Here is a 25,322-nt window from a genome sequence, read left to right on the forward strand (position 1 = left end):
TCCTTGTAGTTCCGGAGAAATGGAGCAATGAGTGTTCGTGACCACTCTCCTTGCTCGCCGACGCTGAAAAATTTTAAGTTAATGGACATTTAGATGACCCCATATTTTTTTGATGCAGATCGATAGAGTTTCGTCCTGTGAGTGTCGCAAACCAAAAATTTTGGAAATGTGACAGGATATGACCGAGCTATGGCCAATTTTCTCTAGCGGATTGCCATTGCTCTGCAGCTGCAAACTGTTGCATACTTTCAAGATGAGCGATGTAAACAAAAATAACTTAGGCAACGAACTGGATTATATGCCAAGTCAGCTGATGATTTATGATGATGAAAACTGCCGCTGACGTCACAGAGATCTGATTGTGAGATGACCAAAATGTAGCATACTTCTGGGATGGACAATTAGATTTTTTTTGGTTGCTGTCTTGGCTAATCACATTTACTTAAATGAATAAGTTATTTAAATTTAAGTTAATTCAAAAGTTTTTTTTTTCTAATGGTAAATCAAATATATTTATTTAGTTGTAACAGTTGAACTTTTATTTAACACGCATAAGTATTTGTTTTCCATATCTAAAGAAGCTTTGCACAAACTTGCGATATTCTTAAAATGTTTATTACTTTGAAAGTGTTCCTGAGGTCTTATGGCTAGAGGTACTTTTGCTTGTACACAATTGTAGTTAAAACATTTTAATTAATTTGTATATTAGCAATAAATTTGTTATTTAATTTTATTAAATAAAATAGTATTTAATAGTTGTATAGGTTGTAACAATTAGCCCGATTTTTGATCGATGTACATATTGCTAGCTTAGTGCTAGCTTAAAATTTGGATTTCGCTTTCAGTTAACTCTTAAATGTTGCTTTGTTTTGTTTTGTTGTGTTGTGTTGCACTTTGGCTCCTAAATAAATTTGACTTTAACAAAAGTAAAGTGTACGCATAATAAAATTATATCAAAAGAGAATTGTTGTTGTTAATTGATTTATTGCTGATCCTCGGGGGCCGGCAGCTTCTCCCAGGTGGGCTCGACGCCCCAAATTTCGCGTGCATATTCGGCAATGGTGCGATCCGATGAAAATTTGCCGCTTGAGGCAATATTGTTGATGGACATCTCCAGCCATTTGGCTTGATTCTAAGTAAGAGAAGTTAGGCAATTGATTAAGAGTGCATTAAAGAGATCGTAGTGGCAGCTTGACATACCTGATAAGTCTTGGAGACCGCGTCCTGCGACTTCATGTAGGCTTCGTAGTCGGCCAGCAAGTAGTAGTGATCGTACTTGAGCAGAATGTCTGCGATGTTTTTGAACTCATTGGGATTGCCGGGGCTGAAGAAACCGCCTTGGATTTGATCGATAACCTGCTTGACCTCGGGATTGGCATTGTAGTAATCGTAGGCATTGTAGCCCTTCTTCTTCAGAGCCTCCACCTCAACAACGGTCATGCCAAAGATAAATATGTTGTCCAGGCCCATCTCCTCGGCCATTTCTACGTTGGCGCCGTCGAGAGTGCCGATGGTGAGAGCACCATTGAGCTGGAACTTCATGTTACCGGTGCCGGATGCCTCAGTACCAGCGGTCGAGATCTGCTCGGACAAATCGGCAGCGGGCATAATTTTCTCAGCCAGTGTGACGCGATAGTTCTCCAGGAAGATGACCTTCAGCTTGTCGCCCACAATGGGATCGTTGTTAACAACATTGCCAACGGCGCAGATCAGCTTGATGATTTGCTTGGCCACATAGTAGCCGGGAGCGGCCTTGCCACCGATCATAATAGTACGTGGCGTGAAATTGGCGGTGGGATCTTTCTTGATGCGATTGTACAGGGTGATGATGTGCAGGCAGTTGAGCAGCTGGCGCTTGTACTCGTGTATGCGCTTCACCTGAATATCAAACATGGAGGCGGGGTTCACCTTGACGCCGTATTCCTTCTCCAAAATGGCAGCCAACTTCAGCTTGTTCTCCTGCTTGACGCGAGCCACATTGCGCTGGAAGTTGGGATCCTTGGCCCACTTCTTTAGAGCCACAAGCTGATCCAAATGCACTGGCCACTCGTCGCCGATCTTCTCGGCAATCAGGTCGGACAGGCCGGGGTTGCACAGCAACAGCCAGCGACGCGGAGTGATGCCGTTCGTCTTGTTCTGGAACTTCTTGGGGTCCATTTCGTAAAAGTCATGGAACAGCGAGTCCTTGAGAATCTGCGAGTGAATGGCCGCCACACCGTTGACAGCATGCGAGCCAACAATGGACAAATGGGCCATGTTGATGCGCTTCTCGCCGTCCTCCTCCACCAGCGACATGCGACGCATGCGGTCCAAGTCCTCGGGGAACTTCTTCTTCACATTCTCCATGTGCAGGAAGTTAATGTGGTAGATGATCTGCAAGTGGCGTGGCAGTATCGACTCCAGCATGGACACGGGCCAGCGCTCCAGCGCCTCGGGCAGCACTGTGTGGTTGGTGTAGGCGCAAGAGCGCACCACAATATCCCAGGCCTTCTCCCAGTCCAGATGCTCCTCGTCAATCAGTATGCGCATCAGCTCGGGAATGGCCAACGATGGATGCGTGTCGTTCAGCTGAATGGCAACCTTCTCGGGGAAGTGATCAAAGTTGGTGCGCACAGCCTCGCGCGAACCGAACTTGGACGCCTTGTAGCGGCGAATGATGTCCTGGAGTGTGGCGGCGCACATGAAGTACTCCTGCTTCAGACGCAGCTCCTTGCCCTCGAAGAAGTTGTCGTTGGGATACAGCACGCGAGAGATGTTCTCGGCCAGATTACGATCCAGCACAGCCTGAATGTAGTCACCATCGTTGACTGCAATAAAAAAGCAACAGAGATTAGCCCGCTGCACTTGAAAACTTAACGCACTTGCTACTTACAGAACTTCAGATTGAAGTCAATGGGCGACTTGGCGGACCACAAGCGCAGCGTGTTCACATGGTTGTTGCCATAGCCGGGTATGGGATTGTCGTAGGGCATGGCGTACACTCGCTGGGTGTCCACCCACTTCTTGCCCTCGGGCGTATCAATGACACGACCATAGAAGTTAATTGGCAGCATGAATTCGGGACGTGCCTTCTCCCAGGGATTGCCATAGCGCAGCCAATCATCAGGCTCCTCCACCTGCTCGCCGTTCTTGATCTTTTGGGCAAAGATGCCGTACTCATAGCGTATGCCATAGCCATAGGCAGCCAGGCCCAAGGTGGCCATCGAGTCCAGGAAACAGGCAGCCAAGCGGCCCAGACCGCCATTGCCCAAGCCAGCGTCCTCCTCCATGTCCTCCAGGTTCTCAATGTCAAGGCCCAGCTGATACATGGCCTCCTCGCACTCGCTCTGAATGCCCAAGTTGATCATGGTGTTGGTCAGCGACCTGCCCATGTAGTACTCCAGCGACAAGTAGTAGACACGCTACAAAAACAAAAGAACAAGCAAAGAGAGTTAAAAGTTTGTCAAACATTCAAAATAAGTTACATTATTAACTGCCCAATTGCTCAGCAGCCGGCTGGCGCCAAGCGCTGTCCCAATGACCTAATTATAATGATCTCAAAGTCTCGAAGGTCAGCCATTGGGAGTCTTATCAGTAGCGGTACTTAGCTAAACTATAAATAGACAATTTACATTTGCCGGTTCGTTACGGGCTTTTACAACAAAGCGATTCAGCAGTCAGTCTATCATGCAATCAATCGCTCGGCTTGCTACGTCCGCGGTCATAATAACATAAGTACATTGGATTGATAGCAGCTGTGCTAATCAAGAGATTAGCGAATGCAACCGCATGGCTCATGGGACTGCACTTTGCATGCTATGGAATCATGGCATAGTTTCCATGCAGGCGACATAAGCATCCATATCAATGCATCTCTGGTCAATGCTAAATAAAGTCTGCGAACTTGTAATGCGATTCAAGTGTCGCCAATTAAGATTTCTATGCATCGATTATCAGCTACGGCATCCTTGCTACTTATATAAATCAAAGCTTAGTTCTAGTAGTAGCAACTGCATATGGCCCGCCACATTGTTATCTGAGAAACTGAGCTCTATCTATTATATAGATTCCAAATAAAACCAACTAATAGCGCTATATTGAGCATATGTTCTGCGGTCTTCGTTGTAACTGAATGATAACAAATGCTGCTTTGTTTGTTTACGGACATGTAAAGCGTAACAATTAGAATTATTTATTGTCATATGGTGCGGATAACGTTGTACTAGAATTAATTTACATGACACCTTATGCCATCAATTATTGATTACTACTCTTAAGCACACGCGCTGACCTTCCACTGAAGCATCAATTGGACACCCATTCAATTAGCTTTAAATTATAACTAGTTTAAACTTGTCGTTCTTATATTTGTGTGACGTCTAGCAACAGCTGCTACCCTAAGCTAAAATATATATAAAACATATATTTAAACATATATATAATTTGCCAACTATTTTTTTGTTATGCTACTAAATTAGAAACAATCTTCTTTGCACTCAATTGCACTTCATGGAGAACAAGCACCAACGCACCAATACAAATGCAGCACACACATACAAAGATATATGTCTTTGAGCATACAATGCATATATTAAGGCAACAACAAATTTAGACATAAACGAAACTAGAACGAAGACAGAAAATCATATAATATACATAAGTGAGAAAATTTTCCTGACGGAGGCGGCAGCCACAGGCGGGCACAACGACTCTCGCTTTCGTTAATAACCTTTGATTGACCTTGAAAATATGTGTGTTTTTTGTTAAATGATTGTTAGTTAGTTGCTTACATATAGACAACATATATACATGAATTTTGTCATACTCTAATTGTTATAGTTGGCAAATTAAAATATTCGCTTTTATAATAAACAAATAAACGTATATTGGCTATGCTTTTATTATTAACAGACGGCAGCGTTAAGTAAAAATATGAGAAAATTAATAAAAGTTCAAACTCTTGACATGACTGACATTCAGGCAAGGACAAATTTCTATTGAAGTCATATAAAATGTTGAGATACACGAAATTTGCACGAATGCCGCACATGATTGCATTTATATATGTGTGTGTATATGTATCTTATGGATACACACCGCTGTTACATTAATAATAAAATAACGCATTGGCAGTTGTTGCTAGACGAAAATACAAGTTTGCTAGACAGCCTTAAATACATAGTACACATGTGTTTAGCATGGAGACTATTTAAAAGGGCTATACCCGACTAGCATATACCACATAATGCGACAACAGATGCTACAATTAACAACACTATTATTTTGATTGACTTATTTATTAATAATCCTTATCTGTTGTGTAAACTTTAATGTGCTTTAATTTTAAACAAACTAATAAACAACAAAATCAACCTGTGTGTGAAACAGCTGCTCACTATATGCTCCCTATCAATTATTATTAAAAACTATAATTAAATTTGCGTGTTACGCAGCTGAGAGAGCGAGAGAGGGAGCGACAGAGAGTCGCCGGCTTTTGGTTTAAGATTTATTTTTCATAAATTTGCATTTGCTTTGAACAAGGAGAATGTTGCAGTGAAAGTATCTAATGCATTTATTTAATACCTCGCTGGCATTCACACGTTTTTGGGACTTGGCATTGATCCCAACCCAGTGCACTTCGAGCAAATTTGCGGGCAATTAAGAAAGTGAAAAATAAAACAAGAATGCAACCAAAAATATATGTACATACAATACATACATAGAAATGATAATGAATGTGTGTAGGCAATGAGAGCGCACGACGAAAACAAAAATGAAAATCGAAAAGAAATAAAAAAAGAAAATATTTTTGGCCAACGTTAAGAGTTGTGCATTAGCGCACAACGCAAAATGTCGTAATACCAAAAGAAAAAAAAAAACTATATGGTGGAGCCTTGTTCAAATTAAAATATGTAAACTCGTATACATAAATCTAGTTAAATACTCAGTGGAGCTGGATGAGCGCAGGATAAGTTTGGTTAGGTCGACTTTTTGTGTGCCGTTTAAATAATCAATACTCTACAATGGGGTGGGTCAGTGTGTGTGTGTATGTGACCTACCTTGGGATCCTTCTCGTAGTAATGCTGCTGTGTGCGAATCCAGCGTCCGACCATATTGTCCTTGACGGTATTCGCAAGTGCGAAATAGTAATCACGCAGTGTGGCCACATTGCGATCCTTGACGAGAGTGTAATGCAGGTGGCGATTGAAGTTCTTCTTCACCTCGGTTACGTTGCCCACCTCAGCGATGCCCTTCACCGAAATCTGCTTCCTGCGATCTGCGTCCGATTGTGGTTTCGACATCTTGACTGCTGCCTGCCTTTGACGGAGGTTCTATTAAACACTTGCTCGTTTGCTAACTGCGTGGGTGCGTGTCCCCACACTCTATAGACAATATAAACTATGAAACGAATTAAACGGGCACACCAAATACTCGTGACAAATGCGCAGCCAAAGACAACCGTTCGCGGCAAAATCCGGAGCACTTCTCATTTCTCGCGCACTCTTGCATGCGTTATTAGTCACAAAAGCTTTTGATACTCTCTGCCTTTCGAGCAAGAGGTATGCACAGCTCATCGCTCTGCACATGGGCGCAAAGCTTTAACAGCTCATGCACGCATACAGAGATAACTAATGCTTGCGTTTGGCCCAGGGTATTATCGGCACACTGATACACAATTTGTTGTCGGCGCAAAGCTCTCTCTAGCTCTCGCACACTTTCTTGCCCACTCTCTGCGCTTGCATTTGTATTTCGTATGTTATCACTCTCCACACTCTGCTCTGATGCTGCCTCACTTGTCGTTGTTGATTTTCTGTTAGTGTTGAACAGGTTTACATCACAATAACTGCACTTTAGACAATTCTCTGAGAGTCTTCAGTTTTGTATACTGTACAATTGCTCTCGCGCGCTCGCAGTTTGTGTTCCACCTTGTCACCTTGGTGGCTGCATGAAGGTCATACAGCTGGACCTCTAGCGTTAAGCTTGCAAAGCACGAGCTTTCAAAGCTATTTAACAGCTGTGTTGTTTGCTGTTAAGTTTAAGTTTAGCGCGCAGCAAAAATGCGATTCTGTTAGATTTATTAAAGGTTTATTTTTATTGAAATTTTACGTTTATATCAACTATAGTTCTTTCGAAATGTTACACTTGGTAATTTAGAACATTCTTGTTGTGTATCTGTGTATCATACAGCAAGCTGACTGCACAATTACGTGATATTGTTGTATGTAACGATGATTACAGGTCTACTAAGCCCCTCAAATGGTTTTAGCTTCTCGATTTTCGTTTACACTTAGTTTTTAGATACATATGTATGTATGTAGATAGAAATATCGCTTAAAGTGTGTTTGTAATATGCAAAAATATCTATTATTATTTATATAATTATTCTTACTTGTTTTTATTATTATTATATTGAGGGGGAATGGATAATCAGCGTCACTGGCTTGATACGTTTATACAGCAACTCAAATATAATGTGTACATAATAATCAATAACAATGAGCAACAAATAGTTACAATAAAAACATATAATGAAGCTACAATAGTATAATTATTTAATTCTTGTATACGACGCAATTTTCAATGTTGGCAATAAATCAACTTGCGGCAAAAAATTTATTTAAATATTTTACTTTAGCTTAAAAATTAATTGTACGCAAATGTATTTTTCTGAATCAAGGCCAAGCTGCTGTTTCTTTAAATATAAGTTGGATTCTGTTTGTTTTTATCATAAGCGCAACTCAAATCGATCTCAACATAACAAAACCAATAACGTATTCCAGCCCAAGGCAAATTGGTCCAAATGATGGGCCCTAATTTGGTAGCTGAGCTGCACTTGTCGCTTTTTTAGATCCAAGGACGAAAGCCGATTATTTAAAGTCGAATAGTATTCATATATATATTCGCATTGTTGTTTGATACGATTGCTTAAACAGAAAATAATGAAAAATAATAATTCACTTCACTCCCTGCAAAATGTTTTTAAGTTCACTTTATTTTGATTTTTTCTTTTCTATAAAAAAAATCAACAAAATCAAAAATACAACTAAATCAAAGAATTAATTTAAAAAAAGTGTTCTAATAAAAAATGTGTACATGTATTGATAATTTTTAAAGGCTTCTTGTATAGTTTTACATCTATACATAGTATGTTGTTTCATTATTTGTTAACTAAGTGATGAAATTATACGTTGATTTTTGATTTGGGTATGTCGTTTAAAATCTCTCTCGTAATAGCAAACAACAGTTGACGAAAAAGGGTTCGTGGATGTTTTTTTTCGTTTTTTAATTTTCATGTTCTAGAGTTCGGTTTGAAAACTTTGATAAAAACTTAAAGCCACAATTACTACTTTTCTTGATTTTTTTGTTGTGTCTGTTATTCAATTACTTTGTTAGGTTGTTGTTGCTGCTGCTGTTGGCGTTGTTGTTAAGCTTATTGTATATTATAGTTATACAATTTAAAATATAAACAGTTTGCCGTATTTTATTTATTTGTTATGCCCGATGAATATTTAACCATTCAAATTATGCTTAATAAATAAATAAACATGTAGCTTGTTGTTGTTTCTGTTGCTGTTTTAGTTATGAATCTACTTGTCCTTCTCAGACTCGGCTGCCACTACGGGCTTTTTGTTGCCAATAGGTATAGCCACCCGGATTCTAAAATAATAAATTGATAATTAATATATAGTATAGTGATATACTATGGTAAGTTATAGGAGCTTTGCGCTTACTTGTCGGTGATTTCTGTCAACTTGGAGCGTACCAAATCCAAATAGGTATCGATTGATTGCTTGTTGTTCTCATAGACCTTTGGCAAGGTGAACAGTGACACGAAGGCTGTTAAAAAATAGAAATACAATTAGATACAATTAAACTGGCAGGTTTAAGCTTAACGCACCCAGAATGACCAGAGTCATGCCATTGAACCAGGCACCAATGTAGGTGAAGACCCACAGAATGACGCCAAACTTGATGGAGTCAATCAGATCCTCAACCAGAAACAGGCGCCTCAGCTCCGCAGTAAAGCCATTGATATGTGCAACTGCCACGCCAGCAACGTGCTGAATCTTCTCCTGCGAGAGTGTCAGGTCCAAGTCCAAATATTCTCTGCAAGAGAATCAAAGATTAGCATAACTATTTTATTTAATTATTTATACCAAAAACTTACTTGAAGGGATGTCCGTCGTTTGTCTTTTGTACTGCCTGCATTACAGATTTATAGATTCTGAAGGCAACGGTGCCGAGCAGCGCCAGCAGCGACAAATATGCAAACACACTAATCACGGAGAAGCTGGAGATGGCCACCAGCGTGACCAGACCGGCGCCAAAGACAATGCCAGACTTTTTGACATCGCGCCAGTAGATCAGAGATTCCACTGCAAATGAGATTGGCAAGAAATTGTTATTAATTTGTTAAGTTATATAAGCAGGCGCACAGCTTAACGTTTTTGGAAGCCACATTAGCAATGCATTCTCTATATACATATAGATATGTTTAATAAGCAGTCTCTTGAGTTTTGTCTAAAGTATTTTAGAACCGAAATACCAAAATATACAAAGCACACACACACACACATTCACAAATCCCCTTTAGACAGCTGTCTATAGGCATACACACCAACATCTATATGTATGTATATATCTCAGTCTTTTTTCAACCACAAATTATGCAATCTTTGAGATACATGTGAGGCATACACTTTGCACAGCAAAAATCTCATTGCAGCCAGATAATAATAATGATTGGTAAGCACTATAAGAACTATGCATGTATACATATGTATAATATATGTACTCAAGTACATAATGCGATTATTCTATATGGCATTCGTAGCGCCCGCCCCCTCGCGCTCGAGCACTCACAAGTTTTATTCATTTTTCTTCGTGATTCTGTGGATCGCTCGCCGTGCGGTCGGTCGTTCGACGTTCGTTGCCAAAATTTATACTAGAGAAATATTATTTGGCGTCTGTGCGCTGAACGCAATTCACTCAACATTTTTCCGGATGCCAGGCCGGAGAATGCGCAGAGCGCTCATAAGATTGAGAGCAAGCAAAGAGATGAGCCATGGGGAAAACGCAAATGTAAACAGTAAAAAAAGATACAAAAGTGGGAAAAACAAAGCGCACAGCTGGATGCCAGCTCCAGACTCCAGACAGCAATCAATGCACTTTAACTTAAAATAAATACACGCCTATTGAATTTATTTCAAACAAGCAGCATAAACAAACTGCAGTTAGAACTTTCTTGTTAATCGGCACATCAAATAGAGGAAAAGAAAATCAAAATGTATTTTCTGAAACTTGTTTTGGGGGGATGAGCCTAAAAACAAAAACCAGTAATGTTGCCATGCAGCGAGGCCAACTATATTGAAGACAAATTAGAAAGGAGACAAAAGACTGAGGGTATCGAAACTGGGTTAAGATATAAGCGCATAAGACTTGCATACACAATAACAATATAATATAGTACTCAATGTATTGGAGAAAGTTGTTGCCGGCTGTTTATTGAAAAGGGAATTCGTTTCAATGGCTCCCAGTTGAGCATGTGAAGACATTGAACTGATTTAATGGCAAAACCTGTATGCGCTGAAAGTGAAGTGGTCTAGCTTCTAGTCTAGATAACGCAAACACGTTTGCTAGCGCAGATAGCAGCGCACAAATTGCTTTTAAAACACTTGACACATGTCAGTTACCATCAGCCAGGACTTCTTCAATCAAAACTCACAAATTGTTAAAAGTTTAAACAATTTAATTGGCCATTGGTTGCTGCTGCTGTCGCTTGTACAGCAAACTGTTTCATTTGTGCCTTGCTCAGCAACTCGCAGTTCCCCCAACGTGGCAAAATTATTCACAAATTATGCAAAAAAAACACAATCGAAAATTATTCATGTTGCTGTTGCTGTTGCTGTTGGTAACTTTTTGTTTTGGACAAAAGCGTGCAGCGCTGACTTGATGGGGCTTGTTGGCCACGTTGGCGCTGCTGCTTCCATTTCGGTGCGGCTGCTGACGTTGGCAATCAAAGCAGCGCATTTCAAGTTTACCTCAGAGCGTACCATAGATAACGCTTAACGGTAAATCAAAGGTGGACACACACCGTTGATAAGCATGCTGCTCTATTCAAATCACACATACACATACAAATACACATCTATGTACTTGCATACGTATGTATGTGTAGTTTATAACATGCAAATGCATTTGGTTGCCATTTACCTGGTCCACGCTCGGGCAGCGGCTGGAAGTTGCCGTTGGAGTTGTTGCGTGTGTAGCGTTTGGTGGTGCCTCCGGCCATTATATTGGATTTATTAGCAGTGAGTAGGCGCCAAAATGTATGCAAGTAAGATTCGCGTGTCTAGCACTAATTAAACTTGGCTAAATATGTAGAGAAAACTACACACACACACTGAAGCACACACACACTCGTAACTATGGGAGACGATACTGCGGACCGCCGTCTGCTTCGAACGCAGAAAAAGAACTGGAAGAAGTTAAACAGCGAGCAAGCCCATAAGCCGCTGCTGCCCAATGGAGCTCAGCATTAGAGACAGACAGAGCGAGAGAGGGAGAGAGCGCCAGTTGCTGACTGTGGGTTCGCATTAAACAAGTTTTCTGGAATGCTCAGCATGTTGGGCAAATGCACGAAAGAAGCGAGAAAGGCAACCATTGGGGAGCGGAAGAGAGCGCGCGAACGCCGATCCGCAGTGCATGAAAGTAAAAGATAACGCGCAATAACAAAAACAACATTGAATACGTAGGCAGCAGCGGCGCATTGAAAACCGAGCGAGCGACTCGTATTAAGAATTGTCAACGCAACGTGTCAAGCAACGCGACGAGCAACACACGAAGCTAAAGTTACGTTGCGTCTACGTCGACGTATACGTAATGCGCCAAACGTTGTGGGCGACCCCCGTTTGTGGTTTTTCGACTTCGAATAACATAGTGTGTGTATGTATGTGTATATGAATCATAGGCGCACAAACTTCGCCAAAGCTGCAATCAGTTGTGTGTACAGTTTGACAGTCATTGCTACAATCAACTGCGTAGAACAAAGAGCGCAGAAAGTGGTGAAAGCAACAGTTTTGCTGCTAGAGCCAAAACGCAATTTAACAACAAACTGCGTGTTACGCACACTCACACACATCTGACATCATATTCTAACCCCCATTTGACGCTCTCTCTCTCTCTCTCTCTTGTTTGCTCTCTCCAGCAACTGCAAGCCTTACTCACCCGCTATATACATAAATATATATATATATGTATCACGTTCAATCGTTTTTGGCGCGAAGTGCGTTCAATGAGTAATAAGCTTTGCTTTTCAGTGATATCATTTGCCCGCAAAATATCAAAATAACAAAACAGCAGTCGAGAGCAGACATGACATAATTTGCAATAAAATTTCAAACAAATTAAAACTGCACCTGACATTGTCAAAAAGGCTGCGAGCGCATTGCATAAGCGCTAAGCAATAAAAAGATATTGAAATAATTCAAATAATTCTAGCAGCCATTGAGAATAAATATTAATGAGCGTTGCCATATAACTCATTTATAACTAATTTGATAGACTTGGGGCTTGCAGCTGATTACAGATTGCGTATGCGTACCGTTGGCTGATAATATGCGTTGGTGACATGCAAAAATTTAATTATACAAATACTTGTGCATATGCATTGTATACGCTGTCGTTGGGCCAAGTGGAAAGCAGCAAATGATTATAAATAAATAATGCTTGTAAAAATAACGCACAGGCAAATGTCGCGTCTAAGTATATAACGTATTATAAACTCCTCGCAACAATGTTGCATATAAAATACTTACACGATTCTCTATTAATTGGCAAGTCTTTAATTTCGCCAAGAGTCTGTAGTACCGTTTGCAGCGTTTCTAAGGCAGAAGCCATGATTTATATTTGATTTATCTGTATATATTATATATTATGTCTAGCACTAAAGTAACACGGCTTCAGCTGTAACGAAATAGAGCGAAATTTGTTGTATTACGCACGCGATTCGGCATTAACATGAACCGTTAAATCAACACAACCGACCGAGCGACCGATAGACAGACAGACCGCACTAGAGCTCATCGAACCCAGAACTAAAACCGTAGCCAAAAAAGCCTTCAACTCACCGTTCAATTAAATTGACACAAAGAGCGACAAATGACTTGGCAAAAGTGCATGAAAAAAAGAAAAAGTGCCGCGTCGCTGGCTACTCGACTATGCTACTGATATGAAAATAGAACCGACAACACATACCAGAGACTAACTGCAGTGCAGATAAGTAAAGTGTGTGTGGGTCTTATACAGCATTTGCTGATAAACCTGCGTGCGAACAAAAGCCTTGTCCCTGACCAGAAACAAAAGAGAGAGAGAGAACTGTTGGGAACTGTCTCTCGATTTATGAGCGCACTTGGACTTGCATTAATCGAATTGAAATTGGCTCGCCTTTGAGATGAATATTATTAAAAATGTCCAAGGAATTGGCTTTTATACGTTTTACGTTATATAATTATAGAACTCGCGAATCTTTGTACTGAGTAAAAGAACAACACAATCGACTGAATGCCAATGAAATTCATGCGTGTTGTGTTCTTTGTCTGTCTGTCTGGCGTAGGTCAAGCTGGGGGTTCAACAGCTGGTAGCAACAGAGTTGCATCTGTGTGTGTGTATCTCACGGATGTATGTATCTTACAGATATATGGAAACACGACTATGAGATCGTAGCACTCTCGCACTGAACACTGTGACGTTGACAAAGTCCGGGCATCAACTAAAAGTACAATTAATTTCAGATGCGCTCGAGCGCAGGGCGAGCACGCTATGAATCTGTAGGTAGTACACACACACACACACACATACGCACACAAACTGTATGTGTGTGTAGGTATAGGGGCACCCTCAGCCTATGGTGAATTGCAAATAATGCGACTGAGCGACATTGAGACCTACAGAGCACCTCAGAGAGCAACAGAGCGGCAGAGAGAGAGAGCGCGTCAGAGGATCGCTAGCATTGTTGTTATTTAGCAAGCACACACACACACACATACGCATTGCCAATTGCTGTGCCGATGTGCGTATGTAGGCAAAACTCAATCCGTTAGACTGCAGATTGTTGCCCCTAACATGAACATGATCATGTCGTTGCATGTCTGCAAGCAGGTAAGTACCCAAGGCTGTACAGCTCAGCAGGTACTCAAGATCATCGAGAGAGTGAGAGAGCGAGAGAGAGAGAGCGAAGCGAAGGATCTGCTAGTGCGTACCTGGTTAACTATCATAAACAAGCTGAAGCAAACACAGTCACGCTTTTATTTATTGCTTTATTTTACACACATGCAACGTAACTGTTCAGTCCAATTTTAAGAGAGCGACAAATAGAGAGTGAGAGAGCAGCTGAAAAGCTAAATTTAGCAGACACAAGTGCAAAAGATAGCCGCAGTTACCGGCCGGGCAGTCTGTTAATAAGAGAACGGGCGACAATTAAAACTTTATTGCAGTGTAAATTTGCACTGCTTGCTTAAGCTTTGCACTGCTTAGTTAGTGGCGCGTCTAGATTTTTAAATTGTTTTTATTTCAAGTTCATTATCAAGCGTTGGCGTGGGAATTTTGTAGCGAGACTAATTGAGATAACAATTCTTATCTTATCAGCGCGCTATGCAGTAAGTTGAAATTGCAAGTGCTGTAGAATTTTCTGCCATGTAATGCGCTTAACAAATCGTCTACAATTGCTTAACTTATATAGCTACTATATAATCGAACAAAAGTTATATCCATTATAGACAAACATCGAGCGGCGAAAGTTAATTCGCATATAAATGCAAATTAGCAAAAAGCTTGCAAAAATTCTGATGATCTAATGCGTTGTTTGTTTGACTGGAAGCAAATTTTATCATATCTGTGTATATTTATATATAATCTATATACGTAAACAAAGCTGCAGCGGCAGCGGCACGGCACGTAAGCATTTCCTCTTGACTTGCTTTTCATTCTAAGCAGTTAGCGCAGCGAAAAGCCGGCCGGCAAAAACTAAAGCCATATGGACTAGAAAGTCTTTATTGGAATCACTCGAATGTCGTCATGGGCCAAAACCGACTGTGAAAGTAAGGCAAGCGTTAGTCATAATGATAAACTTTTGGGCTATTAGTATAAATTGTTAGTGTAAATAATTTGCAAATAATTGTCAATAGATCGCATATGCTACGCCTACAGCCAAGTCGGGTGAATGGCTTTAAAGCCGAGTGGCCGCCCATGCTCATGAAGCGTTCAGTGTGCACAGTGGGCAGTCTGGAGCTGACTGAGAGGGCCAGGAGTGCTGCTCTTAATAGTGTAATTACTTTTATGTGATTAGCAAGCGGCAAGTGGCAGCCACAAACTTTGAGCAGAGCCACAAACTACCAAATAAGCAACTTTGATTGTTTGCTACTCAAAATATATAAACTTAGTCATTGGAACCGTAAGCGTAGCTCGTGCTAGTTAGCTGATCGTTTAAGCTTTTGTATAGAAAGTGCACTTTAGCTCACATGTGTATGTGTGTGTGTGTGTGTGTGTGTGTGTGTGTGTTATATATTGCATGCCAGCCTTAAATGAGAGATGCGCGGGGCCGCAGCCCAGACGCCGCCGCCGCATCCACATACAGCACACACACATACATACATAGTTGAATATACTTATATTCGTATCAGTTTTCAGTTAGTCGTTTCGTTGGTGAAAAGTTTTCATTTATATGGCATAGAAAAAATGGCAAAAGTCGCGCTGCATGAATTTGTTTAGCATGCGATCCAATTACGCTCTCTAATCCTGGAGGAGGAGGGTGGCCATTGAAGGTAACTGAACTGCAAGCGTTGCAGGCCATAATTATGGCCAACACACACACACACACATGCATATTTATTAAGTGGCAGGCCACAACACATTTTAAAGCTGCGCCTGGAAAAAGTTTCCAGGCCAGCAGGTTGCATTGATGAATACGCAAATAATACAATAAAAGAAAGGATATGTTGTTGACACACACACAAGTGCACAATGAGCACAACAAAAACAAGGACAGCGGCGGCTTAATGGGGGTGGATGAAGTGAAGTGAAGGGTGGTGGTGGTGGTGGCTCGATGACATCATTATGTTGGGCAACTTATTGTCATAACGCATATTGACAATTGCTGTACAGTTATACACTCAGATTTACAGTAAGGCGGCGCACACAGCTTTAAGCATTCAAAGTGCAAGGAGCGCATACACACATACATATGCATATGCATGTGTGTAAGTACATAGCTTTGTATATATGTACATGGGTGCGTACGTACCTTGTGGGTGCAAACGTTCGGGCTTGAACCAGGCATCTGCAAATAGGCGGATTGATATATTGATTTTCGTTAGTTGGCGTTATATTTTTATTGTGCAAGACAGCAAGAAAGATAGACAGAGAGAGATAGAGAATGAGAGATGAATAAGCAGTTAAATAGAGAGAGGCATGCTTCGTTTAAATGCGCGCAATTAAATGAAAATCAAAAGTGCAATCAATTTTAAAATTATATATACAAGCATTTGTTAACACTACATCGATTATACAACACACACCACATTAAGTTCTAGTTCCCACCCCCGAAACCATTGACAGAGGTTAGTTTTGTTTATAAATTGCATATATGCAAGTAAGTTATGTATATAGCTATATATATATATGTGTGCTGAACTTACTGGGATCCAAAATAGAGCAAATGAATGGGCGCTGCTTGCAGACGCCGTTTTGTCCGTTTTCACCCACTGTACACATTTTATTTCTTCTTTTCTCACTACTTTAATTGTATGCACAGCAGCTTCGCAACTTTTACCGTTCCTACTATATACGGTAAGTATTTTTTATTTGATTGCTCGTCTCACGCGCTGGCAGAGCTTGAGCGTAAGCACTATATAAAGTATTTACGACGAACCGCTTTAACAAATTCTTATGTACATATGTAGTATGTATGGTTGTTTTTTTTTAAATATATATGTATATATGCTGGGATAAATTGCAGTTCCGACTGGCAGGCACACGACGCGTGTAAAGACTGAGCTTGGCGTCAAAGCTTTATGTGTAAGGACTAGAAAAACAGCGCACAATGCGACGACGCGCAGCTGAGAGCGAGAGCGGGAGAACGAGAGAGAGCGAGAGTGCGTAAAATCAATAGATTACCTATTCAATCTGGGGTTGAGCAGCGAAAGCTCAAGCTCAAGCTGAAGCTCAGCGACTGCAGCTGACTAATTCAAGTGTGTAGAGCTTTGTAGAGTTCTCTCGCCTGCCCAACTTGAGCGCATGCGTTCTATCCACATTCTGCAGTTTACATACTCATCGTAGTTGGAGCAACTTAAGGGTTAGATATGCCGCACAGAAATTACCAGACGGCGTTTGCCTTTCATTTTTTTTTATTTTGGGTGCGGTATTTGGCAGGTGCAGTGGGCTTGCACTTAGTGCAGTTACCACTCACACTCAAATCGCTGGGTGTGGTTAGGCGAGGGTGGGATGTGTCGAATTTCAATCAGGAGTCCACAGGCGATGACATGCCTGGACAGCAGATGCATAAGAAATCATAATAATAAACACATCTGCAAGTCCAATCTTAAATTTGTCAGCAAGTTTCCAACATCAATACAATTTTCCGCCATTATCTCAATTTCCATACAGCATGAAATTTAAATACAAATTTAGTCTGCATATGTGCACAGCCCCCCATGTGTTCAGCCCATTTGTCAATTGAATTAGACTGGGCTTAAATTAGTGGAAGGCATAACCATGTACTTATTAGCAGATAACTTGGGGTTTGCAACATTCGTGGAACTGCAAATGCATATACTCAATTTATATAGTTGTTGAGCAATTGTTTTGTTTTTTGTATTAATATTATACACAATTTGTTTCGATCATATACGAATGAATGAACTAGACTACTTATTCATCAAATTCAATTAGATGATTCAACGCATATGTATGCATATATATAAAAAGAAAAATATGTATACATAATATTTATGTACAACACCTTATTTATTACCTGATAAGTAGGAGAGAAAACATTGCGAAATTGCGAAAATACATATAGTTTTTTAATTGGTCAGTAATATCGTGAGGAATGTGTGCAAGTGAGTCACAGAACAAATCGATGACATTGACGTACACACATATACATACACATATAGCAAAATGTTCCCATAACAGATCGGTGACGAGCTTTTCATGAATGATTAGAAGAGTACTTGCATCAAATAAAGAGAAAAGGGTCAAAGAGTATGTAAAGATTACTACAAGTGTAGCAATGATTTGGTTTTATTTAAAGTTTACGAGTCATAATTGTGCAAATGCCAACGAGAACTTGCTACCGATGACATCACGAACGACAAAACAGAAAAGAAACACAAATATACGGCATACGTAATAATCTACTAAGGCCACAAGGGAATGGGGGGATAGGAAGAAAATATGGGCTAAGTAAAAGCAACATTAACATTCACAACTCAGTGTCAATACGGCAAGAGCAAAGGTGCAAGGATGTTAAACAAAAATAATAACAAATGGATAAGTTCAAAAACAAATAATTGAATATAGATTTATAGTTTATTTGCACTTACCGAGTCCATACTTGTAAAATATCTCCTCAACAGACACAATCTTGGGCTGCTGTTGTTGTTGTTGTGGTTGTTGTTGTTGTTTCGGTTGTGGAGCTGGCGTCTTGGGCTTGGACGGCTCTACTTTAGTCACGGATGGCTTCACTGGTTCCGGCTTGGGCGTTGGTGCAATCGCTACTGTTGGCTTAAACTCATCCTCATCAGCATCCAAGTCGGTGACAACAGCTGCAGGTGCAGCTGCTGCCTTGATTTGCACTGGAGGCGTTGCAGTGCGCTCCTCCTTAAAGTCGCTTAGCAAATCTTCGGAAGAAATAAACTTTTCATTGTCCTGTTCCTTAAGCGCATCAGTTATGGGTTTCTTGGCCGGCGACGGTGAGTACGAAACGGACGGCGAATCTGTGTCTGAGCCCCTGCTGGGGATCACATTGGAAGCAGCAACAACTGGCTTGACCAAAAGGTCTTCATCATCATATTCATAATTGGATTTGACTGGAGCACTTGGCGCGAATGGCTGCAGTGGCGCTGTTGAGGGCTTGCTATTAAAAGTGCCTAACCAATCGTTATCATCATCAATTGGAGCCGCTGCAGCTGCAGGAGCAGCAACTGGAGCCGCTGCAACTACAGGAGCAGCAACTGGTGCCACAACTGGCGCCGCAGCTGGTGCCACATGAGAGTTTCCAGCGAAGCCACGCTCGGCGTTCATAAAGTCACTGGTTAGATCACTGATGCCCTGCTTAGCACTTTCGCCTGTTTGCGTAAGAAACTCGTCAAAGTCATCAGCTTTCTGTGCAAACTTGGCATCCAGCTGCTCCTGTGCCTCCTTTGCAGTTGCCGACATGCGCTGCACGAACGCTTGTGGGTCACCGAAATCCAAATTTTTCTGCTCGTTGGCAAAATAATGTTCGGTGTGCGCATTGTCGTCCTGCGCCCCACCACTCACATTAGCGGGGTTGGGGTGGGGATTGGCGTCGCCACTGCTTAGATGGCCAGTTAAATCATCATACGCATTTTTTGCCTTGTTGCTGGCGTTGCTCAAGATGTCCTCAGTTGTTGCAGCAGCTTCCTTTTTCAAATCGGCAAAGTTGAAATCCATATTTCTTTATTTTTTTTCGTATTGCAAGTTACCGCACACTACTAAACAAATCGCACATACACACACAGTTTCAGTGGGGATGCGTTTAATTTCGCTTATTTAACGTATTGATATAAAATAAAATAAAAGCTTGTCGGCAATTTTGTTATATATGCTTTAGACAAAAGTCGTTTTACACAAAATTTCGTTTGGTTTATTATTTTTTTCTTCACGCGTAGTTCATACAAGTTGACACATGTACGCTTACTCGATTGTTTATTTGTTTAAACAAACATGAGCTTGACGCAATTCTTAAAAATACAATATTTAATTTTTATTTGTTTAAATATTCAAATAAAATCTGCCGCACAAGTTCGACGCAACTCCAATCAACAACAACTTTTACACGAGTGTTGCCAAGAGTCATATGCTCAAAAATACCTACTTTCGTTTTGTGCAACTCTGTGAGCTTTTTTGTGGTGGCAGTCCAATATATGGTGGCTGGTACTTTAAGTTTAAAAAATACTAATTTTCGTTTGGCAACTCTATCCACTGATTTTTGTGGCGGCAGACCAATATAGAACTTCTGTTATTTTGATGCTTCAATTAATTTAATCAACTTAAACTTAATGTATATATGTAGGTATTTAGAAATTGTAACTGTTAGCTAGTCCATTTTAAACAGCGGGTATCCTGATGAGTTCGTAGACAACGTATGCGACAGTAACGCGTGCCGCATGCTGTACAAGAATATATCGAAAAGTTGCCGCATACGGCACAGAAGTGGCGCACTGGTTTCTTGGGCTCTGGAGCTGAGGCACTCACATAGTTAGGTTTTTGTTTGTTGTCCTCTTCGAGAAGTTGTTGAAATGTTTTGCGATATTTGGCACGAAAATATTCAGCGCCTTTTCGCTTACCCTTCTTCTCCTTACTGTTTTTAATGCTATCCTGGAACTTGGGTAGCTTCTTGGACATCACAAGATCGGCATGTGGATCATCTTGAAAATTATCTTGCTCCAGAGCCTCTAGAGCTTTGCGCGCACGCCGCTGTCTCGCTGCTTCATCCAGCACACGTTTCTTCTCCGCATCCTTAATGCGATGCGATTCCCGACCCGCCATTATGTTTGTTGTTGTTGTGTATTAGAGAATTTTGTAATTGATGGATTTAAGCGTCTTTTTCATGCAACGGGAAACTGATCCGATCCATTAGCTCATCCACACGCGCCTGCAGCACTTCCACAATGTCTGTTGAAATAAACAAATGGCTTTCGTCCAAATCTTGTATGATGAATTTTCTTCCAAACGCCAGCTTCTCATCCAAATGCAATAAAAACTGTTTCATAGCCGGATCACTAAAACAGTAACTATTTAAGTGATTGTCTATTATTATTAAATGCATGCACTTACCATTCCACAAGCACACCTTTCATAACATTTACCATGTTTTTTGAGGAAATTAAAACATTAGCAAAAATTATGCGAATGCACGATAGCACTAACACTTATCATCCAGCATAAGTCAACGACAACAACACTATTTTTGATTGCAATAACCCGGTGTAAGCACAGTGTCATCCTGGCGATGACTAAAATACAAAGAGAAAGAGCGAGAGAAAAAAACAACCATCAAGCTAACGAAATTGTATATTTTTATATACGTGTATTAGTTTAGTGTATCCATAATCATAATGTCGAGGATCTATTCAGCAGCTTTGGCATGGCTGTGGCTGCTAGGCATCAGTCTAGTAGCTGGCAGATCAGAACCGGGCATCGTAAACATTGTAATAGATCAAGTAAGAATACGCAGCCAAAACAACAATTACAAATAATTCTAAAGTTTAAATGCTTTTTGTTAATGACAGGACCTGCAACCTAGTTTTGAGTCTAGGCCGCTATTAGCAGGCACCAAAATCTACATTAAGAGTAAGTATGCAACGTGACAAGTATAACTGTAACTGTATTAATTTCCTCCACCCAACAACTCCCCCGCCACACACCTACACATACAACCATGCATAGTTGAGTGCATGTCTGATGCAGAAATACCGCTAACTATCAACTTTAAGCTGACAAAATATCAATGCCTCTATGAGGGACGTTTTGTGAGTGCAATCTAAAATAAATTGATAAAATAAGAGCGCCAACTAATAATAATGTTCCTTTGCAGCTTCAATATCTGAATGACAATCCAAGTTTGCAGCAAAATGCTAGTATTAGCCAAAATATCCAATTGACAACTATGAGCGCCAAGTGCACACATTTAATTGTTCTGCGTGAAAGCAGTGAAAGGGCAAATGCTGGGCCCCCGGAGCTAGTGCATCCCATGAAGCAAGACAAACATCCACTTTCGGTAATACTCAAATGACTCAGCTAGAATGCCACGCATATCAGCAATGAGCGTAAAACAACATTAACATATGTACAAAAAGAACTCGCATGTGTTATCAAGTATTTTTACTTATCGCTGGTATAGGCGGAAGTAAAAAACTCTATAGATAAAATATTAGGTAGAATTACTACAAAATTTAAAATGTAGTCTTTGGGTTTGCAGGCAACAACCAAGCCCATTGCTAATATCGCTGAGGATGGAATCTATAAAATAGACCTGAGCATTCAGTCCGCGCAGCCTGAACAGAAATTTCGAGCTTCGGTGAGCATAGAATACTTGGGACCGCATGGTTATATCTCGGCCAGGGATTGGCCTTTACTGCCGGTAAGTCTGAAGCATATATAGATGCATATTATGTAGCTAACACATTAAAATACTTGCAGTTCTATTTGTCCATGTGCTTTGTGTATGTGGTTTTTGGCATCATTTGGCTAATCGTCTCATTTGCACAATGGCGCGACTTACTGCGCATACAGTTTTGGATTGGCGGCGTCATATTGTTGGGTATGTTAGAGAAGGCCTTTTTCTATGCCGAATATCAGACGGCAAACACCACGGGTCATCCGGTGCAACATGCCGAACTGGTAGCTGAATTTGTTTCCTGTGCAAAACGTACACTAGCTCGCATGCTGGTCATAATAATGAGCTTAGGATTTGGTATTGTTAAGCCACGACTGGGACCAATGCTGCATCGCGTTGTGGGCGTTGGCGCAATCTATTTCATACTAGCCTGCGTTGAGGCCTACATGCGCATCACCAAGGATATAACTGAGCGCAGTGATCTATGGGTGGCCGCCATACCGCTAGGTGTACTTGATACATCCATTATTTGGTGGATTTTCAACTCGCTAGTGCAGACGACTCGTACATTACGCTTACGCAGGTACTAGCAAACCTTGATAATTTGCCAGTGAATTAATAATATTAATATAAACTTATACTTTTAGAAATATGGTGAAATTGACGCTGTACAAACACTTTACCAAGACACTAATATTTGCTGTTATTGCTTCGGTTATCTTCATGCTATTCGCCCTTCGTTTGCATAATACTCAAAATTGCACTCCAGTAAGTTTGGATTAATATTAACAGTCATTTTGAGTTCTACTCACTTTCTGCTTCACAGGGTTGGCATGACAGTTGGCTTAACACAGCCTTTTGGCATATGCTCTTCTCATTGCTGCTGCTGGTCATCATGATACTCTGGCGGCCAACAAATAACAATCAGCGTTATGCTTTCACGCCTCTACTAGATAATCCAGAAGACGAAGATGAAGAGGGTAAGCTCACTTGGAACCTGAATTTTTGATTCGTATCAAATTAAACTCTTTTGTGTAGATGAAGAAGACCAGTTTGTGGCTGATGCCTATGGCGTTAAAATGCGCAGCACACAATCAAATGGTACAGCAAAAACGCCATCCAATTCACGTGCAGCGACTACCACAGAGGAAGATGATTTACGCTGGGTTGAGGAGCATATACCGTCTGCAATGGGTGATTCTACGCTTCCAGTGCTTGACTCGGACGAAGAGATCATTAATACAAAGTTTGAAGTTTCAAAAATGCAATAAGCCCACTGCCGCTTGTTTTGGTTGCTGTGTACCTAAGAGACTTTTTGCATATTTCTTGCACATCTATAATCATAGTATATATTTAAAACGCACCAACACCATATATGATTAATTGCTGAACATTTGAAAAGTCTTCGCAGAGGAGTTGAGCCTCCATTGTTGCTGCCGACGCTTTTTATTTGGTTCGCTTGTTCAAGACCACGACTACGATATCGATATCGCTGCGCATCAGGGCAAACGCACACTTTCCGATCTGCCCGTGTAAAATACTGTATCTAATCGTTACTTATCTTATTTTAAAGTCACGAAAATAAATCTAACTTATTCATAATCAGTAGCTTAGCTTAAGTTGTAGATATTTTCAAAGTCACATATGGGTAAGCACAGAAGATTGTTATAACAAAAACGACACGCCCATATGATCAACCAGTATATACATCAATGCGCTCCAGTTTAATCGTCGTATTTTGTACAAATTCACAATCATATTTTCATAATATATGTATGTATTTATCTAACTAATATAATATTATAAAAAATGTAAGTGTGAAAATATTTAAATTGTCATAGCCAGTAGACGCGTAAACAAAATAAACCAAAAATTCCAATAATTTTTCGTTTCGTACCTCTAGCTCCTCTGTTATCCTTTTAATCCCAAAAGGACATGCATTTTCGTGCTCCTGGGCATCAAATCTATCGAACTGCATACCAATTTATCCAAAATTGAAGAAAAACATTTTGTGAAAAAAATTCACAGGGGGTTAGTCGCAAAAATATTGCTGAAAACACAAATTGTCCTTTTACTCGGAAGCCACAAGGACGATTTCGATGTCCTTTGGCATGCAAGTAGTGCTCATTGAGAGCTTCCAGAATATATCACTCAAAGGACGAAAGTCCTTACAGGAGCTGAGAAAATCAGCTTTTTTCGTATACCGAAAAATGTCTATATCTCCCGTGTCCTTTGCAGGATCAGGACGAAATTAGTGTCAATCGATCCCTTTTTAAAAAGACTATCAACTGGTTAAAAGACATCCGGACTGTCCTTGTAGTTCCGGAGAAAAGGAGCAATTAGTGTTCTTGGTAACTCTAATCGCTCGCCGAGGCTGAAAAATGCTAAGTTAATGGACATTTAGATGACCTCATATTTTTTTGATGCAGATCCATAGAGTTTCGTCCTGTGAGTGTCGTAAGCCAACAATTTTGGAAATATGGCAGGATATGACCCAGATATGGCCAATTTTCTCTAGCAGATTACGCAGTTCTCTGCAGCTGCGTGGTGTTGCATACTTTCGTAAGATGAGCTAATGTAAACAAACAAATGACTTAGGCCAACGAACTTGATCATATGATCCAAGTTCGTTGCCTAAGTCACTTTGGCCGGTGCGCCAAGTTCGTTGCCTAAGTTCGTTGCCTAAGTCATTTTACATGAAAGGCTACCAGCTGCTGATTTATGTTCGCCTGGTATTTTAGTCAAATATTGGTGACTGCGCGAGCTAAAAATTTCAGCTGACGTCACAGAGCTTCGATATGGTTAAGTGCTGCATACTTTTGGGATGACCATATAGTTTTTTGATGCTGATTGATAGCATTTCAGCCTGTGAGTATCCCGAACTGGAGAGAGGATATGATCGCGTTATAACAAGTTTTCTCACAGACATCGCACTTGAATGAACAGCTGTAATATAATAATATAAGTGTGTTTCCTAAAATGT

The 25,322-nt window shown here is 40.6% G+C and overlaps 5 protein-coding genes across 12 annotated transcripts; 1 reads left to right on the forward strand and 4 right to left on the reverse strand.

The window, feature by feature from the left end:
* Positions 1-516: 516 nt before the first annotated feature.
* Positions 517-6,455, reverse strand: LOC108607655 (glycogen phosphorylase). Its single transcript, XM_017998597.1, has 4 exons — positions 6,039-6,455; positions 2,873-3,401; positions 1,201-2,807; positions 517-1,132 (listed from the first exon to the last, which is right to left on the reverse strand). Exons 1-4 carry the CDS (start codon positions 6,279-6,281, stop codon positions 983-985), a joined length of 2,529 nt encoding a protein of 842 aa, XP_017854086.1. The 5' UTR covers positions 6,282-6,455; the 3' UTR covers positions 517-982.
* A 1,711-nt stretch (positions 6,456-8,166) lies between these two features.
* On the reverse strand, positions 8,167-19,790 carry LOC108607657 (reticulon-1-A). Of its 7 annotated transcripts, none has more exons than XM_017998598.2 (6): positions 18,582-19,790; positions 16,280-16,315; positions 9,149-9,356; positions 8,879-9,087; positions 8,712-8,817; positions 8,167-8,637 (listed from the first exon to the last, which is right to left on the reverse strand). In XM_017998598.2, the coding sequence occupies exons 1-6, from the start codon at positions 19,669-19,671 to the stop codon at positions 8,568-8,570; spliced, it is 1,719 nt and encodes a 572-aa protein (XP_017854087.1). In that variant the 5' UTR covers positions 19,672-19,790; the 3' UTR covers positions 8,167-8,567. The 7 variants fall into 7 exon arrangements, with proteins under 7 accessions (XP_017854087.1, XP_017854089.1, XP_017854090.1 ...); XM_017998600.1 differs by lacking the exon at positions 18,582-19,790 and adding an exon at positions 16,674-16,877; XM_017998601.1 differs by lacking the exons at positions 16,280-16,315; positions 18,582-19,790 and adding exons at positions 12,798-12,945; positions 13,673-13,760.
* Positions 19,791-19,995: 205 nt separating this feature from the next.
* LOC108607658 (zinc finger HIT domain-containing protein 1) lies at positions 19,996-20,789 on the reverse strand. The gene has a single exon (XM_017998606.2). It carries the CDS (start codon positions 20,767-20,769, stop codon positions 20,314-20,316), a length of 456 nt encoding a protein of 151 aa, XP_017854095.1. The 5' UTR covers positions 20,770-20,789; the 3' UTR covers positions 19,996-20,313.
* A 9-nt stretch (positions 20,790-20,798) lies between these two features.
* LOC108607659 (general transcription factor IIH subunit 5) lies at positions 20,799-21,167 on the reverse strand. Its single transcript, XM_017998607.2, has 2 exons — positions 21,058-21,167; positions 20,799-21,002 (listed from the first exon to the last, which is right to left on the reverse strand). The coding sequence occupies exons 1-2, from the start codon at positions 21,090-21,092 to the stop codon at positions 20,816-20,818; spliced, it is 222 nt and encodes a 73-aa protein (XP_017854096.1). The 5' UTR covers positions 21,093-21,167; the 3' UTR covers positions 20,799-20,815.
* A 79-nt stretch (positions 21,168-21,246) lies between these two features.
* On the forward strand, positions 21,247-24,119 carry LOC108598327 (transmembrane protein 87A). Of its 2 annotated transcripts, none has more exons than XM_017984947.2 (9): positions 21,247-21,443; positions 21,513-21,573; positions 21,670-21,752; positions 21,818-22,000; positions 22,187-22,363; positions 22,423-22,922; positions 22,987-23,107; positions 23,166-23,319; positions 23,378-24,119. In XM_017984947.2, exons 1-9 carry the CDS (start codon positions 21,339-21,341, stop codon positions 23,608-23,610), a joined length of 1,617 nt encoding a protein of 538 aa, XP_017840436.1. In that variant the 5' UTR covers positions 21,247-21,338; the 3' UTR covers positions 23,611-24,119. The 2 variants fall into 2 exon arrangements, with proteins under 2 accessions (XP_017840436.1, XP_017840442.1); XM_017984953.2 differs by having other exon boundaries at positions 21,248-21,443; positions 22,202-22,363; positions 23,378-24,118.
* The last annotated feature ends 1,203 nt before the right edge of the window (positions 24,120-25,322 follow it).

The sequence above is a fragment of the Drosophila busckii genome, chromosome 2L (genome assembly GCF_011750605.1).
Source record: "Drosophila busckii strain San Diego stock center, stock number 13000-0081.31 chromosome 2L, ASM1175060v1, whole genome shotgun sequence".
Taxonomy (NCBI): domain Eukaryota; kingdom Metazoa; phylum Arthropoda; class Insecta; order Diptera; family Drosophilidae; genus Drosophila; species Drosophila busckii.

Bases quoted from the DNA above. Each gene is read 5' to 3' on its own strand.
- LOC108607655 (XM_017998597.1), bottom strand. From the start codon at position 6,281: ATGTCGAAACCACAATCGGACGCAGATCGCAGGAAGCAGATTTCGGTG. The intron at 2,808-2,872 runs GTAAGTAGCAAG...TTTTTATTGCAG, and splicing joins TGACTTCAATCTGAAGTTCT to TCAACGATGGTGACTACATT. The intron at 1,133-1,200 runs GTATGTCAAGCT...TCTCTTACTTAG, and splicing joins CGGTCTCCAAGACTTATCAG to AATCAAGCCAAATGGCTGGA.
- LOC108607657 (XM_017998598.2), bottom strand. From the start codon at position 19,671: ATGGATTTCAACTTTGCCGATTTGAAAAAGGAAGCTGCTGCAACAACT. The intron at 9,088-9,148 runs GTAAGTTTTTGG...ATTCTCTTGCAG, and splicing joins AACGACGGACATCCCTTCAA to AGAATATTTGGACTTGGACC. The intron at 8,638-8,711 runs GTAAGCGCAAAG...TTATTATTTTAG, and splicing joins TTGACAGAAATCACCGACAA to AATCCGGGTGGCTATACCTA.
- LOC108607658 (XM_017998606.2), bottom strand. From the start codon at position 20,769: ATGGCGGGTCGGGAATCGCATCGCATTAAGGATGCGGAGAAGAAACGT.
- LOC108607659 (XM_017998607.2), bottom strand. From the start codon at position 21,092: ATGGTAAATGTTATGAAAGGTGTGCTTGTGGAATG. The intron at 21,003-21,057 runs GTAAGTGCATGC...TTACTGTTTTAG, and splicing joins AAAGGTGTGCTTGTGGAATG to TGATCCGGCTATGAAACAGT.
- LOC108598327 (XM_017984947.2), top strand. From the start codon at position 21,339: ATGTCGAGGATCTATTCAGCAGCTTTGGCATGGCTGTGGCTGCTAGGC. The intron at 21,753-21,817 runs GTGAGTGCAATC...GTTCCTTTGCAG, and splicing joins GCCTCTATGAGGGACGTTTT to CTTCAATATCTGAATGACAA. The intron at 22,001-22,186 runs GTAATACTCAAA...TTTAAAATGTAG, and splicing joins AAGACAAACATCCACTTTCG to TCTTTGGGTTTGCAGGCAAC.